General features: G+C 43.2%; 1 protein-coding gene across 13 annotated transcripts in view; it reads right to left on the reverse strand.

Moving 5' to 3' along the window:
- The window catches only part of VGLL4 (vestigial like family member 4), a 161,462-nt gene that overhangs the window by 66,596 nt on the left and 76,593 nt on the right, over window positions 1-18,273 (reverse strand). Inside the window, exon 1 of one of the 13 annotated variants that reach the window (XM_045163866.1) lies at window positions 6,161-6,806. The exons of 11 other annotated variants lie outside the window; for them this stretch is intronic. In XM_045163866.1, coding sequence (XP_045019801.1) covers window positions 6,161-6,242 — 82 coding nt within the window. In that variant the 5' untranslated portion in view covers window positions 6,243-6,806. Of the gene's footprint in view, window positions 1-6,160; window positions 6,807-18,273 lie in introns of those variants that run through there. One more of the 13 variants, XM_045163873.1, reaches the window with a different exon arrangement.

Raw genomic sequence — 18,273 nt, forward strand, 5'->3', positions numbered from 1 at the left:
GAAACTGTGCCTGGAGGAGAGCTTGGAGGAAGCGACTGACTGTTTCTTCACCTGGTGATCATGACAAGGTTGGTTTTTTTTTTTAATTATAAACTACACATGTGTTTTATGCACTTTCAGGTGTATATATGTTTCATAATAAAAAGTGTTGAGAGAGAGAAACGCAGAGACAGAGAGCAATACAGAGGGACACCGGGACAGCCAGCCAGACACACACACACAGAAAGATCAACCCAGAGACCTAACACATTCCTCAGCAGAGCAGCAGCATTCCATACATGTTTATGAGAATGGATGCTGGGTGACAAAGCACAGCACTGAGTCTTCTCGACTCACTCACTAAATATACTTGTTTGTTATGTTTACAGACGTCTTTGCAAACAGATGGGGGTGAAATGTTAAGAGTTCGGAAAGATCATATAAATAGTCACAAATTAAAGACAACTTTAAGAAGAGATTTTCTATTTTATTTAGTGTAAATAAACATTCTTTCAACGGGTAGTGATTCACATGGTTAGGATTAAAACATATCCTGTACACAATACCCTGAAACTAAAACAATCTACAGAATTCTAGGAAAGAAAGAAAGAAAAAGAAAAAAAAAAAAAAAAAGGATCAGAAAGCAAACTGATGGAAACAATCCCTTAAAACTTAGGAGAACATGTAACATTTGGGAAGGCAGACAGCCAAACAGAAAATAAAATTTTCAAACTCTGCTTTTAAAATAAAGTGAGTGAAGTTTTTTTTTGGGGGGGGGGGGGAGGAGGATGATATATGAGTTTATTGAAAAATAAAAGGGGAGGGTGGACTATTTTGTGAGACAAAAGTGCCCTTACTGAGCAAGACTGCAGCTCAGCTCCAGTGAGAGCTCAGTATATACATAGAGACCACACAGTATAAACCGTCACAGAATAAACATTCAGATACGCAGAGATCAAACAGATACGGTCAGCAACAAGCCCTGGTAAGACTGGTTTTATATCCTTGTGTACATGGAGAGGTGCTAAAGCTGGATCTGATTTCTTCAGGACACAACCCACTCTGCTACAACATCCTCACAATAAAAAGCCGAACTGAGGAGAGGTTTTGAATCTTTCTTACCTTACAGCACATTTTTTTCTTTTTTTTAAAATCTGCCTTCAAGGCTGACTAATCCAAACACCCTGTAGGAACTGAAGGCCTGCAGACAATAGGGAAGGAAGGAGGGAGGAAGGAAGAGAAATCCGCCTTCCAAAACAAAGCTTGTGCGGGTTCCAAGAAACAGCCAAGTACAATAATCCGTCCAGAAGAGGGCAGGGCGAGGGGAGCTGGGAGGAAGAAGGGGTGGTCACCCCCTCCCCTCAAACTGTAAGCAGAAGGAGGCCCAGCTGGCCAGATCCTGGCCAGAGAGCTCCGGGGCTCACCTGGGCTTGCTTCGGGGCTCACCTGGGCTTGTTTCCTTAGCCAAGCTCCTCCCAGCCTCCCCCGGCCCTCCCCTCCTCCCCCTCACTTCCCCCCTCACTCCTGACCCTCGCCAACAAATTAAAAGGCATGGTAGAACGAATTTCCACAGCAAAACAGCTGCAGATGTCCCACCTCTGACACACCCCTGGGTGAAGCTGGTCGCTGAAATTCGGGGCTGGGGACGAACCCAGCCACCGCACGTCAGCTCTGCCCTGTGCCCCTTTCCACTGGCTGGTACCCCACGCTCCTAAGTTTCCTGATGCCTCTGAGTTCATTAGACAAAGAACAATGGAAGCAGGACTCCATGAAACTGCTGCTGGTTAAGCTGGCAGAAAACAAAACAAATCCTGCGATCGCCCAGCCCTGGGGCCCTGCTCACACCCCCAAGCAGGGTCTCTCACTCCCAAGCTGTGTTTTCCTTTCAATTCCGGAAAATCACCTTAAATGCAGCCTGTGATGAAACTGGGGATAATTATGTTCTGAAACAAGGAACAGCTTAAGAAAGTTCAGGAACTTAGAATGAATGCTCTTAAGCTTCCAGAATATCTCAAGATGCAATCTAGTCTTACTTTCTCCCAATATAAATCACACCATTAAATTAAAAAGGGGGGGGGGGGGAGAATTCCTCTACCAAATTACACACTAATGGCTCTTAACCCATAATTAAAGTATCACTAACAGCAGCTTAAAGCCACGGCCAACCATGAGCACATTTATTAGGACCTGAGCTTTCAGCGCGGAGTAATTATGTAAATAGAACCACCAGCCATCTTGAGAAGAGTCCATGGTCAACCAGCTCCCTGTTCCCTTGAGGAAACTTTGGGAACTGGCATCTACACAGGGCCTCCTTTGCACGGCTGGGGAAAAAAAGTCAAGCAAAGCTCCGAGCCAGGGAAGCAAGGAGGGGCCAATGCCAACGGGGCTCCTCGCCTAGAGTCCTGGTTCCCACCTTCCCTGATCATGGCGACGGGTCGGGGGGGCGGGGGGGGGGGCGGGCGCGGAAGCGGTGGGGGGTTGGTGGGCAGGACGGGGACCTAGAGCAGCAACCAGTTTTGGAGCAAGGAAGAATCCAGGTCGGACTCAACCTGTTCATCACGCCCCAAAAGATGCTGTCCGTGTGCAGAGGACTGTGACGGTCCCCAGGACAGTCCGCGCTCCCTCACACCAATAGGGGTACGAGTAACTAACGAGGACACGCCACAGAATTTTGGAAACCTGGTACAGAAGAAGAACAGACCAGTCAAAACCACCGACTGGGTCCACTCCTCCACTCAGTTCTGTTACAAACTTGAGGAATAATCTAGGACAGACAACTGACCACTCAGGACCTCAGCTTCCTTGGCGAAAACAAGGCAAGGAACATCTAAGGCCCTGGGTAGCCCTGGAAATAATCAGATAATTAAAGAAGGCGAGACAGTATACAATTAAGTGCTAAATTATACAGTAACGACCACAATTGCTGATGGGAGAGATTTCGTGGCGTTTTGAGCCCATCGATTCCTGAGGGCCATGGGCCACACCAGGCACCGTGCCAGAACTCGGGATTAGGACAGCGGTGACCAAGACAAAGCCCTGCCTTCAGGACGCTTTCAATCTACGAGCGGTGCATTCTCAGGAGCTCAGAGGGGTAAAACAATGAAGGCTCCTTTTCAGAGACAGAGGCAAAATGGGGATTCAATGGGTATAATTTGAACATACAGTAGGAAGGGTGACAAATGATGAAATGGGTAACTGTTGAAGACTTCAGTAATAAACCAGAGCTTTTTGAAAAGACATTAATACCTAAGCCTAGTGTGCTAATAGGCAGTAAAGAATCCGCCTGCCATGTGGGAGACCTGGGTCCGATCTCTGGATTGGGAAGATCTCCTGGAGAAGGGAAAGGCTACCCACTCCAGTATTCCGGCCTGGAGAATTCCATGGACTGTATAGTCCAAGGGGTCACCACGAGTCGGACACGACTGAGTGACTTTCACTTTCAGTGTGCTAACTGGCTTATCACCAAGGAAGGTAGTTTCCAGAAGTCAGGCACAAGCAGATTCTCCCTGCCTGATGACAATCAATGTCCCCTATCCCAACAGGCCCCCACCCAGACCTACTATTTGTGGTTCATGTTTTTCCCCTTAATTCTCTTTTTAATTATGCTTCCAGATTTCTACGGTACAAGTCAGGTGCCAAGGAGCCGATCCCAAGCAGAGGGTCCTTATCTAAGCTATCTGGATTACACCCAGAATGTGGGATTTTAGGAAGACCGTGTATGCTATGACACAACGGGCTAAAACAGACCTATTTATGTATAAGCTGCTAGACGTTGAGGAAAGATGGTGCAGACACATGGCTTATTTTGTGGAACGCTAAAACAACTAAAGAAAAGAGTAAAACGGACCGAGGCAATAATGAACAATCAACACTTTTTTTTTTAACTAAAATTTTTAAAAATTGGATCTGTCCAAGTTTCAAGAGACGTGAAACCTGCCTGGGCTGTAAGTGAAATCAAACACTGCCCACCAACTGTACATTCCATTTTCCGAATAACTTCCCTGGAACACAGATGGGTTTAAAAGGAATATTCTCAAAGTGTTGGATTTAGAAGAATACTATTCCAGCTTTTCTTATTACAAAAAAAAAAAAATTATCTTCAAAGATGTATGCCCATCTTCTAAACACCCTTTTGGGTTCAGAGCAGATGTGTGCAGTGTTTACGCTGTGAAAACCACTAGGACATACACAACCCACTATAAACACCACTCAGATTTTGCTGTGCTTTTCTTCATTTCCTGTGTATTTATTTTGGTGTTAAAATAATGTTAACTTTCATAATAAGGAAAACAGCAGCAGATGTTTAAACCAAACAGACTATACAGCACATCGGCCCACGTATCTACTCAACTTTCAAAAGCAAAGCTTCTTCCTCCTGATTAAGGAGGGGGCCCAGGAGACCACTCCTGAGTAGGGTGTATCCACTATACCACAGAGCAACCTGGACCCGCTTTCTGTCAACTTTTCCTCACCACCTGCAGATATAAAAAAAATTAATGTGGTATCAATTTCCTAATAATCCCTATCGTCCTCTCCTAGGCTGATTATTATGCTTTATATTGTTTTGAAAGTATCCTGTTATTCAATGACAAAGACAACCCCACAGAAAGTACCCGTAAAAGTTTCCCATTTCTTGTTCACCAAAAAAAGAAAAAATTCTTTTACACTGACTGTAATCTGTTACTTTCAGGGGAAACAAGCCCCATCACTTGCTGCTTAGACCACTCTAAACATGTCTGCCTCTTAAATGAGGGACTGTAGAAGCAGGATAATACCTAAAATAGCAGATTCAAAGGAAGCAATTCACCAAAATTCACTTTCCTTGTACAAGTAGGATTAAAAGAAACTAAAAACCACAAAAAGAGGCAACTTTAAATATAAGTTTATCCAATAAAGTAAAAACAAAAACACATTGAAATTTTTTTTTTCCTTGAAGGGGAAAGGGTAACTTTTCGAGTGCTTAGACAACAGGCCTAAAGTTGTTTTGTTTTGTTTTTTAACATGGAAAACACAAGTGCATCGGGTAGCCCTCCCAAGTTTCTTCCATGTTTTCTTTTTCCTGAGAAATGCTCAGTTTCACTATAGAGCAAAAACATGGAAACTTCTCCTGCTGCATCAGATTTGCATGTGGTTACCAAAAAAAAAAAAAAAAAAACAACCAAAAATCCAAACAAACACTTCCCCTGCCCAGCAGAATTCCCCCGGAGTGTCTCCAACTACTCAACATTCAGACCATTACCACGTTTTCAAATCGCACGTAGATAATGTTCCAGGAGATTAAGAAATCGCCTTTTCTCTTCTTACTACTAACAGAGACAGCTTGAAATACTACCCAGCAGTGGGGAAATACCTCACGGTTTAGTAGGAGGTAATAAACAATAAGAATTCAGAGGGTTTCTTTTTTTTTTTTTTAATTTAGCTTACTGGTTGGTGGGTTGTGCAATCGCTTGCTTCCACAAGGGAATGGAGTGTGGAGGGAACATCCCTCAATGTCAGAACCCTCCCGGAGCTGTACAGGAAATGGGAATTCAGACAAAGAGCCAGTCTGTGCTCCATGACATGGGTGCCCTTCCGGGCCCCCGAAATGAATAGAAGGGAAAAAAAAAAAAAAAACTTCATTGTTTGGGACAATCGCTCCCCAACACAAAAATTCACTGTAACTTTCTGTTCCCCTCTAGCTGCACATCCAAAGCGCTTATTGGCTGTAGGAATACAGCAGGAATACTGTACAATAGACGGTGTATGTTTAAGTATCAGAGCAAAAAAAAAAGAGAGAGAGAAAGAAAATCCGACATGTTTTAACTTTTTGCTTGGGTCCTAGAAGTTCTTCCTCTAAAGAAAACACCAACAGACTCCAAAAAAAAAAAAAAAAAAAAAAAGGAAAGAAATACATCTTTCAAGAGTTGAAAGTGTAAGGAGTCGCGAGGAAAAAGCCAAGGTTTTAACAATGTATATATTTCACCGCCTCCCACCCCTCAGCCCTCTCCAATGTAACCCTGAAGCCTAAGAGACACAAACACCACCACTCTGTACGGAGGAAAGCGCAGCTTGCCTTCCAGAGCACCCTGAAAGTCCCAAGAAATAAGAACAAAATGCACAGAAGGCGATCGGAATCGGGAGAGGAGGAGTGGCCTTGCCCAAAAACCAAAAGGGCGGCAGTTCTAGAAGGGACGGTCTCTACCTTCGTAGCACAGAATGCCGATATTGTTGTTCATGTTGTCCAAGTACTGGTAGTTCAACAGGTCCATCTTCATAAATAGCATTGATCGGGCTAGCACAGAAAACCAGCTCTTTGCTTGCGCCCCCCGGGGAAAAAAAAAATATACAGTTTCCAAAGTCAACTACGGCTGAGGAGCTCCCGGCTCTCCTCTTTAAAAAACTTCACAGAAGACGGAGGCCCGGCCTCGGATCAAAACCAAGTCAGTAAAACTCCTTAAAAAAAAAAAAAGAGAGAGAGAGAGATACAGGCACACCAAATCGAACTTGCAGAAAGAAAACCCTTCGAGGGCTCGTGTGCAGACGGTATGCGTCCTGGATCGTCAATCCAGCATTTATTAAAAAAAAAAAAATGGAAAAGAAAAATCGTTTTCAAAAGCCTAACGTACGGGGGTGTCTTGCAGCGGAGAACGGGGCGAGGAGGGGCAGCCCGCGGCCCATCTCCCAGGACAAAGCCGCGCTCGCGCCGCTCACAGCCCGCTGCGAGTCCGCCGCGCCGACACGCCGGCTATGCCTGGAATGACTCGAATGCGCACGGCCGGCCTCCTCCCGGCGCGCGGAGCATGCTCACTGGCATCCCCGGGGCGCCGCGAGGGGCAGGATGCTCTCTGCACAGGCTCCAGCTCTAAATGGAGCGAGTGTTTGCAAGGAGAACGAGAGGAGGTGGGGGCCCGGGACGGGCGTGGGGTAGGGGGGGTCCCCGCACTTGGAGGGGCCTTGGGCCGAACGGCTCTGGACAGGAAGCCGCCCTGCGGCTTTGCAACACCAGGGGAGGGAAGAGAAAACCCAGGAAGTCGCCTTCCCCCCCACACCCCCCCTCAGGAGCCGGGTTTAAAAAAAAAAAAAAAAGTCAGAAATCCATCATGGAAGCAAAACTTCCGTGGAATTTAACTCTGCTGCCGCTGCACTTTTGGGTTTCAGGAACCCAAACGGCTTTGCTGTGGTACACAGACCATGCTTTTTTTTTTTTTTTAATCTTTTTCTTTTTTCTTTCCTTCTGTTTTAAAAGTTGTTTTACAACTTTGCATTTATACTTTACATATAACTTCTCTCATAACCATCATAACAGCTCACATAAACAGGCCAGGGGTGGTATCACCTTTTTACAGCACCGGAAACTGGGGCTCAGAGGGATTAAATAATGGTCTATGGCTCCCAAAATAGTTGGTAGAACTACTTGTAGTGCTTTATTCCCTAATATTATAACCTTCTAAAACACAAGAAGCAGGGGGAGAGAGAGACAGAAAGAGAGTTTAAGGAAGTTAAGACTTTAGATACAAAATAGAAAGCCTAAGGGACATAATGGGTAGGAGAGATGAAAATTATTTTTGTTTTGCACTTAACAAAGCTGTTCCATATGTGTATCAGAGGCTAACTGAGTATCATGCTGCCATGTCATTCTGTCTTGGTAGGACCTGGACCTTAAATGTCACATTCCAATATCCAGACAAGTGATGCCCAAAAGCTGTTTACTGAGTCAGTAAATCACTGAATGTTCAGAATCTTCAGCACATGAAGATCATGCTAGCAAAATAAAGGGGAAAAAAAGTTTTCTCTCTGGAGATGGCAGCTAGCTTTTGGCACCATGAATAGCTAGTAAGTCACCATGAGAAGTGTTTCTGTACTAATATTACTGTATCTGTTTGGAGATTTAGAAAATATCAAGGGATGTGCTATATTGTAGACCAAGACCTAACACTAATACTCTAAAATAAGAATTGAATAAGTAATTTCAACAGCTTGTATGTTAAAAGATTAGCAACAGTTGCACTCTGGGTAACAGGCATGTTTGGGGCAAGTTATGTTAATTGACCCTTATCTGGAGATAAATAGACACCCAATAGATTGCCCGTTGCTGTTGCAGTGTAACTGGAATAACAGCAGGTGAAGTAGGCAACAGAGCAATCAACATTTCACAAGCTTTAATTGATAAGGCTATTTATCTGTACTAGATTATATAGTCTAGAATCTGAAACATAGGTACATCATCAATTGTAATTAAAATACTTGATGGTACTTAATGGAGAAGGTCAGAAGAAAACTCTTGTAGCCTCTAATATACACATCTGATTTATATTATTGTACTTAATACCTTTAGGTACAGAGTTGGGTTCAACTGACAGTTTTTGTTTGGATTCAACCTTGCAGGTGATTCTGGAAAACAATTATGGTACTACCCTCTTTGACATCAGTTCTCAATCGTGCACCCCACACAAGAGAAAGCTGACGGGCACATGAGAATCGGGGCAGAGCTTTCAAAAGTCCTGATCCTGAGGGTGCAGCCCAAAATAATCTGAGGAGCTGGGGCCCAGCACTGGGGTTGCTTTTAAAGAGTCCCAGGCAGTTCTGTATGTAGTTGAAAACCACCGCTTTTATCTCAGAGGGGGAAAAAAAAAATCATCCGCTTTCAGATACTTTGATTTAGATACTTCATTTTATATACTTATTTTGAGAAGAAAAGTTTTCGTTTTAAACTATGATGATTGAACCAGATTCAAACAATCCAGTGGTAAAGGTATAAGTAAAATATTTAGCAACTTCGCTTTAATGATTCAGTGTCACCGACAATGTGGTCTCAGTCTCTGAGAGGCAGCCACTCATGTGGACACAGATCCACAAGTGCACCGTGAGCTGTGTTTGGAAGAATGAGCCATGGGAAAAAATATATATATCCCCAGTCCTCATCGTGTCTGTTCCGCTGACCAGTGTGGCCCTGCTCAGAGAAACAAAGAAGAGGTGAGGGAACAGGCAGACACTTCTATAGCAATCCGGCAGAGTCACCTCACTTCCTGCAAATCTTCAGACAGTCTGAGAAGCCCCATGCTGGAGGGCGGTGGTCATACCTGCTGGTTCTGCAGGGCAGTCAGGCCCCTGTGCCTGGCCCTGTCCCAGCCCAGCTCCCCGCATCTTCCGCCTTCTGCTTCAAGCGTGGAACTACCCACAGCAACACTCAAAAACCGTGTCATTTCATGTCTCCAGGCACATGCTGCCTTTTTGTGAAAGGCTCTTCCAGCCTGTCTGCCAGCAAACACCTGTTCTTCCCTCCAGACTTAGCACATGCCTCTTCTGTCCTGCAGGACCCCTGTCCTCCAAGTCCTCACTCCCCGCTCTGTGCAATCACTTGCCTGCAGACATGCTTCCATCCAAATCAAGCCTAGGCTTTAGAAACCAGGGCCATGCCTTCTGCATCTAAGCACGGCCGCTTGTGCAGGAGTCTGGCACATGGCAGCCCTCAATAAATAACCACATCTCAAAGGCAGACCCTCCTTCCTACTCCTTACTCCCAGCGCACACTGGATCATCTAACTCAACAATTCTCAGACTGGAGTCTGTCAGCATCTACTGGGGACAAGTCCTCGGATGTGAGGAACACTCACCTAGATTCTGATCAGGCTTCAGGTTATGGTCAACACATCCATTAAGAAATCCGAGCACTGGAAAATGTCGATGCTTCTCAGGTTCATTCACTGACTCATACTGTCATAATTAAAGGATCAATGTGCTTTCCAGGTGGCTCAGTGGTAAAAACTCTGCCGCCCAAGCAGGAGACATGGGTTCGATCCCTGGGTCGGGAAGATCCCCTGGAGAAGGAAATGACACCCGCTCCAATACTCTCGCCTGGAAAATCCCCTGGACAGAGGAGCCTGGCGGGCTACAGTCCATGGGGTCACAGAGTCGGATGTGACTTGGCAACTACACAGCAGCAACAAACAGTAGAAGTACCAACAGGACTGTTCTTAAGGAAACGAAGCATGGTTCTAAATTTTATCCACGGAAAATCAGGTGGAAGGTTTTTTTTTTTTTAAGGATGAAGAAATATGATCTATCAGATGCTTAAAACATAAAGCTATTGTATAGCATGGGAAACTATAATCAGTATTTTGTAATAACCTATATGGCAGAGAACCTGAAAAGGAGTATACGTGTGTGTATATATGTAGGGCTTTCCTGGAGGCTCAGCAGTAAAGAATCCACCCGCGACGCAGGAGATGCAGGAGACGCAGGTTCATCCCTGGGTCAGTGGGCTACTGTCCATGGGGTTATAAATATACACGCATGTGTGTAACTGAATCACTTTGCTGCACGCCTGAAACTCACACAAAACTGTAAATCAACTATACCCCAATAAAAATAAACAAACATAAAGGGAAGAACATTTCCGGGGTGGAACTGTACACAGAATAAGAAACACGAAACACACCGTCATAGTGTTTCTACTGTTAAAAAAAACTTTAAAAGCTGTCTGAAAATGTTCAGATGAGATCTAACTTGGAATGGGGAAACATTTTCTATGCCTGAAAAAATTAAAGAAAGACGTCACAGGGGAAACTACTGAAGAATTTGAATATATAAATTTTGTTTTTTTACATCTGAAAACGCCAAAGCCAAATAGAGAGGCAGAACAGAAAACAGAAAAATATACCTGTAACATATACTATGGTGAATGAAGGATACCTATTCTTGATATTTAAAGCATGTTTGAAAATAGAAAACCATAAAAAATCTAATCTTAAAAATTATTTTTAAACAAGCAAAGAACACGAGAGACAAAGGGCAGTACAGTTTTAAAAAGCCTATTCGATCTCAATAAAATATAGGAAAAAATACCGGTTTTAAACAAGTAAGTGATTTTCCATCTGCCAGATTAAACCAGCAACAAAGACATTTCAATCGTATTTAACGCTGGTGAGGTCAGCTGCCCCTGGCATCTGTGTTGGTGCTAGTGAAAATGTAAGCAGGCAGTACCTTTCTACAGAGCAGTCCACAAGAATTACATAAAGCTGCTTATCATGCTTTCATTTACAATAATGAAAGCTTGAAAGCCAGAAGTCCAAAAATCGGGGAATGCATGAAAATTGTGGTATATCAATGACAGAAAAGCATGGAACCACTATAATTCCTTCTAAAATACATAATGACAGGAAGATAACAATAGACTCAAAACGTGTGATAACAGAGCTACACATATTAACTGAAAACAAGCAAATAAAAACAATATAAAAATAGTAGATACACTAACACCAATGTTGCTTACGTATTCATAAGTATACACACGCATACAGACAAAAATAATACACACAGATGTATTTAAAAGATTGGGAAGTGCACCAAGACGTTAGCAGTGGCTATCTTGGAGGTGTGGGCATTTGTTCAAGTTTCCTGCATTTCTAAATTACCCACAAAGACCATATGTCTCATATAATCAAAGTGAGGGAGAAGGAAGGACCTCACTTTTAAAAAAGCAGGCTCATGATGAGAAAATACACCCTGGTGAAGCAAAAGCAACGGATCAAATTATATCTAACTCTTAACACCATGGTATGTCCTTTGGATTTAGATTTAACAACTAATGACTAAAAAATTCCAAACATTTAGAACTTTGTAAGATTTAAAGATCTTTATGATGAGGGTATCTGTCCTAAAGAACAGTCTACAAAAGGAACCCGTAAACAAAAAGACAACCCTCAAAATGGGACAAAATATTTGCAAACGAAGCAACTGACAAGGGATTAATTTCCAAAATAAACAGTTCATGCAACTCAATATAAAAAAAAAAAATCAAAAGAAAAGGGCCGAGGATCTAAATACACATTTCTCCAAAGAAGACATGAGCACACATGTGTGTGTATGGGTGTGTATCTGCACTTTCTCAGTCGTGTCTGACTCTTTACAACCCCATGGACTGTAGCCCACCAGGCTCCTCTGTCCATGGGATTCTCCAGGCAAGAGTACTGGAGTGGGGTGCCATTTCCTCCTCCAGGGGAATCTTCCCAATCCAGGATTCGAACCTGGGTCTCCTGCATTGAAGGCAGATTCTTTACCCACCGAGCTACAAGGGAAGCCCATAGTACAGTTCAGTCGCTCAGTTGTGTCCGACTCTGCAACCCCATGGGCTGCAGCATGCCAGGCCTCCCTGTCCATCAACAACTCCCGGAGTTTATCCAAACTCATGTCCATTGAGTCAGTGATGCCATCCAACCATCTCAACCTCTGTCGTCCCCTTCTCCTCCTGCCTTCAATCTTTGCCAGCATCAGGGTCTTTTCCAATGAGTCGGTTCTTCCCATCAGGTGGCCAAAGCATTGGAGTTTGTCAATACTCCAACATCAGTCCTTCCAACGAACACTCAGGACTGATCTCCTTCAGGATGGACTGGTTCGATCTCCTTGCAGTCCAAGGGACTCTCAAGAGTCTTCTCCAACACCACAGTTAAAAGCATCAATTCTTCGGCGCTTAGCCAAAGAAAAACCAAAGCCTTGACTAGACAGACCTTTGTTGGCAAAGTAATGTCTCTGCTTTTTAATATGCTGTCTAGGTTGGTCATAACTTTCCTTCCAAGGAGTAATCATCTTTTAATTAATTTTATGGCTGCAGTCACCATCTGCAGTGATTTTGGAGCCCCAAAAAATAAAGTCTACCACTGTTTCCCCATCTATTTGCCATGAAGTGATGGGACCAGATGCCATGATCTTAGTTTTCTGAATGTTGAGCTTTAAGCCAACTTTTTCACTCTCCTCTTTCACTTTCATCAAGAGGCTCTTTAGTTCTTCACTTCATAGTACAGTGGTATATGTCAGTTATATCTCAGTCAATCTGGGGGGCTGAGGAAAGCAGCCTACAAGGAGAAACTCCCTGTACTTTAAACTTTCAGGGAACGTGGACCTGTACGCATATGCTTTTGTCTTCTATTATCCACTAAGTATTTCATGTATTAGTATTGGGAGAAAAGGAAAACCAACCTCCCCACAGCATAAAATAAGGGCTCCATAAATGTTCATTACGGCAGTGTCTCAGCCTCTTTGTGGAATAATGATGGAAAAATGATGACAGAAGGAAGCCCAGGCTAATTACTAGGTTAAGTGGTTCTATTTGCTAGAAACTTGACTACCAGTATAGAATAGCAGCAGCAAAACTGTGAGCTGCTGCATAAAAGCCAAATGATCAAAACCACTCTCCAGACACTTATTAAAAAATAAAATGCTTTCATTAGCACACTTGCTGAGCAGGGAAGATTTCAATGTCAAGTCTGACAATAATTTCTTCAAAGACACCCCAGGAAATGTAAATAACCCGACAGGCTCCTTGGTTCCCGCCCCCACCTCAGTGGATTCCACTCCTCTCCTCTTTCCAGAATTCTAAGCAACATATTTAACTAATGCTTTCATTTTAAAGTTTATTTTTCTCCTTCCCACACATTTATTTTTTTTAATCACTTCAACCCAATAGGTGGATAATAATCAAAAAGACTCTACCAAATGAACAAAGCAAGTTGATCATAATAACTTGGTCTACAGTATCAGTTAACCAAAAAGTTGGATGTGCAAAAACACCATGTTAACGGCATGTCCGTATCTGAGGATACATTCTTCGGTATAGTAAGAACAGTAACAACATGATGGTGATGATAATGTTTGTGAAACGCTTCACTGGTCAAAGTACTGTCATTTTTTATGTTACTATCAATTCATACGACAAGGTGGTGAGAAGGGAAAGCATAGAAGAGGGCTTAAGTAAAAACAAACAGCATTGAGTGGTAAGAAAGGAGAGTTAAGGAACCAGACTTTCTTTTCTTTTAAATACCGTTTAGAATACAAAGTTCTGTGGCCCCTCAAAGGCTCAGTTAAAAAATCCCACCTCCCACAAGAACCCTGGTTAGCTAGGCTTCATCTCTTTATTCCACTGTTTCTTAGGTTTATACTTGCACTTAATTCTAAAATAAAGCAGATGATGAGATGATGTTAGCATCTCTCCTCTACCAGATTATAACGACTGCTTTGCCACTTCAACAGTGGCTCTTCAACAGCATAGTGTTGAATTAAAACAAAACAAAACACATAGACCAATACAAATATATGTTATTTTCAAACACCTCACACATCAAGGATTTGGACCTGAAGCATTACTTTCTGTTAGATTTTCTCTTAAAGAAACAGTTCCTAAATGTATCACAAAATATTGCTTATTTCTCTAACTTGGAGTTGCTCACACTGAAATGATGACGGAAAGTTGGCAATGTTTTGTCAAAATTTTTCACAATAGCAAATGCCATTAAGCTGTATGTCTTGACCTTTACTGTTTATAAAATAGTACTATTTCTAAGCTAAACACTCTCAACTTCTGTTAAGTATAACTAGATAATGTACTGTAATATAATGGGATTTAAACACAAATACATATATTTTTTAAAAAACTTAAAATGGTTCTTTGAAACCAGGATTTAAACTTTCAATACTACAGCACCCTCTAGGGGTGAGTATTAAGTTGCAAAGACAATTTTGGGAGAGCAAACCGCCAGATTTCTGAGTTTAAACACCATCAGCCTCTCAATCTAAAAAGTCACAGTACATATCTTTTAACAAACAGTTCCACTCTCACTTAACTTTGTAAAAATTAAAATAACATACTAACAAAAACCAATTCACTTGATATCAAATGAGTGACTTGGAAATCTGCTTGATGAACATTTTCCCAGGCAGCACTAGAGGTAAAGAACCCGCCTGCCAATGCAGGAGAGATGAGACGTGGGTTCACTTCCCTGCAGGACAGCACGGCAACCCACTCCAGTATCCTTGCCTGGAGAATCCCATGGAAAGAGAAGCCTGGCAGGCTACAGTCCATAGGGTCACAAATAGTCGGACACAACTGAAGTGACATAGTTACAAGATAAAAATAGCATTTAAAAGTGCAGACTGGGACTGCTGTTTTAAATAAATCAGACTGAACCAGTACTGAGGAAGAGAATATAATTAATCAGAATTCCCTGTTTGCCCAGTGGTTAGGTCTCTGTGCTCTCAACTGCCAAGGGGCCCAGTTTTGATTCATTCCTGGTCAGAGAACTAAGATTCCACAGGCCGTGTGGCACCGTCAAAGAAAACACATTAAAAAATTTAAAAATTAATTAGCATTCTCAAGAAAGGAGAAATCTCTCGCTAGTTTTAAACTACTGCTTTATATGCTTGAAACAAATGTTTCCTTATGAACAAAAATGATTATTTTAGTGGTTTTTCATTATTAAAATTTAGTTCAGTAAATCCCAAAGAACCATCATAAATAAAATATTATTCCGATATTAACATTCTTACAAATTATCCACAGACATATTCTTGCCAGGTTGGGTAGAACTAACTAGTAAAAACAGGAGAAGTCCAATGGAAGAAAAGTCCTAAATATTTAATATCTGAAGGTCAATGTTCGTGATAGTTCCACTTTCTGATTCAGTCTTCACCTAGCAGTTCAATTTGCCTTCACAGTATTTCATTCACTGAGCACCTTTTTCTACCTCCAGAATTATCCTTTCAACCAATTAGGTAGGATCCAGTCCAGAAGAGACACCATACCTGTTTTGATAGAGAATTTTGGTGCCTCTGCCAGCAACTACCCCGTGAGGTAACTTCTATCCTAATATTTAAGGGCATTTGATCAGTTTGACCACTTAATACAAATAGAATCATGTGGTATGTACTTCCGTGTGATTAAATTCTTGCACTCAATTTTATATTTATGCATGTCATCCTTATTTTTACATGAAGGTGAAGAGCCACCCTTCTCATGGCTATGTAGTATTCCAGTGCCCTAACAGACCACACTTTGTTCTACATTTGAGGAACATTTAGGTCGTTTCTCCATGGAGGATGTTATAAATTGTGCCCCTACAAATATTCTAGTCCCCGTCTTTGGTGAGCATTGACTGCATTTCTGTAGCACACGTATCTGGGAGTAGATCCATTAGGTCTTACAGCAAGCATACGTTCAGTTTAAGTAGATACTGTCAAACAGCTTTCCAAGCATTTGTGCCAATTTAGACGCCTGCTTCCCTGGTGGCTGAGTGGTGAAGAATCCACCTGTCAATGCAGAAATCGCAGGAGACACTGATTCAGTCCCGACATCAGGAAGATTCCCCTGGAGTAGGAAAGGGCAACCGCTCCGGTATTCTTGCCTGGGAAATCCCATGGACAGAGGCGCCTGGGGGGCTATGGTTAAGAGGCTGCAAAGAGTCAGACACAACTGAGTGACCAAGCACAAGCGTGCATTCTGCTGCCAGCAGCGTATGGGATTTCAGGACACTCCACACCTTGCCAGCACTTTCCATCTTTTCATTCCCACTACTCTGGTAGGTACGGAGCAGCCTTACTGCAGTTCTACTTCACCCTTCTCTAACCAAGAGCAAAAACTCTTAAATGTTTGTAAGGGACAGAGAGATAGGACCCGTCACACAGAACAGAGGCAGGGGGTCTAGTCCGGTGGCTCTCAAACAGAGCCATGTCGCATCCTCCAGCCCAGGGGAACTCTGGCGATGCCTGGTTGTCACAGCTGGACAGGACTCCCGGCATCTAGTGGACAGAGGCCAGGGATGCTGCCAAACACGCCACAACGCATGGGACAGCTTCCCAGAGCTGAGAGTCATCTGACCAAAACAGTAGTAATGTCGCTGCTGAGAAATCAGGGTCTAGCTCAGCAAACCCTCCCTGGAATCCTCCTTAGTCAGGTAATCAATGTAATCGATGGCTGGTACAGCTCAAGAGATCCACTGCCTACTGTCTTCAGGTTCCCCAAGCCGAAGGGACAGAAAGACACGGGCTCTTACTACGTGCTGGGCGTGGCACATGGTGGAGGCCCAGGTTCTCACATCTCTTGTTTCTTGTTAAACCTCACAACTATTTAAAGGAATTAAAGAGCCTCTTGATGAAGGTCAAAGAGGAGAGTAAAAAAACTGGCTTAAAACTCAACATTCAAAAAATGAAGATCATGGTGTCTGGTCCTATCACTTCATGGCAAAGAGATGGGGAAACAGTGACAAAGTTCATTTTCTTGGGCTAAAAATCACTGTGGACAGTGACTGCAGCCAGGAAATTAAAAGATGCTTCCTCCTGGGAAGAAAAGTGATGACAAGCCTGCTGCTGCTGCTAAGTCGCTTCAGTCGTGTCCGACTCTGTGCGACCCCATAGACGGCAGCCCACCAGGCTCCCCCGTCCCTGGGATTCTCCAGACAAGAACACTGGAGTGGGTTGCCATTTCCTTCTCCAATGCAGGAAAGTGAAAAGTGAAAGTGAAGTCGCTCAGTCGTGTCCGACTCTTAGCGACCCCATGGACTGCAGCCCACCAGGCTCCTCCATCCATGGGATTTTCCAGGCAAGAGCAGATGACAAGCCTAGACAGCACAAAACTCAGAGCCATTACTTTGCCTACACAGGTCCATCTAGTCAAAGCTAAGGTTTTTCCAGTAGTCACGTACGGATGTGAGAGTTGGACCATAAAGAAGGCTGAGTGCCAAAGAATTGATGCCTTTGAACTGCGGTGCAGGAGAAGACTCTTGAGAGTCCCTTGGACTGCAAGGAGATCAAACCAGTCAATAGAAAATCAGTCCTGAATATTCATTAGAAGGACTGATGCTGAAGCTGAAGTTCCAATACTCTGGCCACCTGATGCAAAGAGCCAACTCATTGGAAAAGACCCTGATGCTGGGAAAGATTAAAGGCAGGAGAAGAAGGGGATGACAGAGAATGAGATGGTTGGATGACATCACCAACTCAATGGACGTGAGTTTGAGCAAATTCATGTGAAGTTTGCTCAAAGTTTGAAATGGTGAAGGACAGGGAAGCCTGGCACGCCGCAGTCCATGGGGTCGCAAAGAGTCAGCCAGGACTGAGTGACAGACAACAATAACTATCACCATTTTATAAATGAAGAAACAGATATCAGGCTGAGAAGTTTGTCCAAACTCACACAGAGTGTAGATCTGGGATCGGAAGCATTGGTTTTCCACTCTACCCAGGATCTGACTTTTAACCAAAAGTAAGAAGAGTTTTTCAAGTCCACAATAACTGTTAACTTGCAAGGGATGAGTTTCATGGTAGATCTGCAAAAAGCAGCTGAATAAAAGGTAGGAAACGAGATCCTTTGCAATGTGGAGCTAACATGCATCTGTAAGAAAACTGTACCTTAACAACGGTAAACAAACTCACCTTCTTCACCACACTGTCATCTCTTTAAAGTTAGACCCATGTCTTATTTTTCTCTGGATACGCCTCACTACCTATGGGACGTCCCCAGTGGCTCAGTGGGGAAACAATCTGCCTGCA

This window comes from Bubalus bubalis, chromosome 21, assembly GCF_019923935.1.
Source record: "Bubalus bubalis isolate 160015118507 breed Murrah chromosome 21, NDDB_SH_1, whole genome shotgun sequence".
NCBI classification, from domain to species: domain Eukaryota; kingdom Metazoa; phylum Chordata; class Mammalia; order Artiodactyla; family Bovidae; genus Bubalus; species Bubalus bubalis.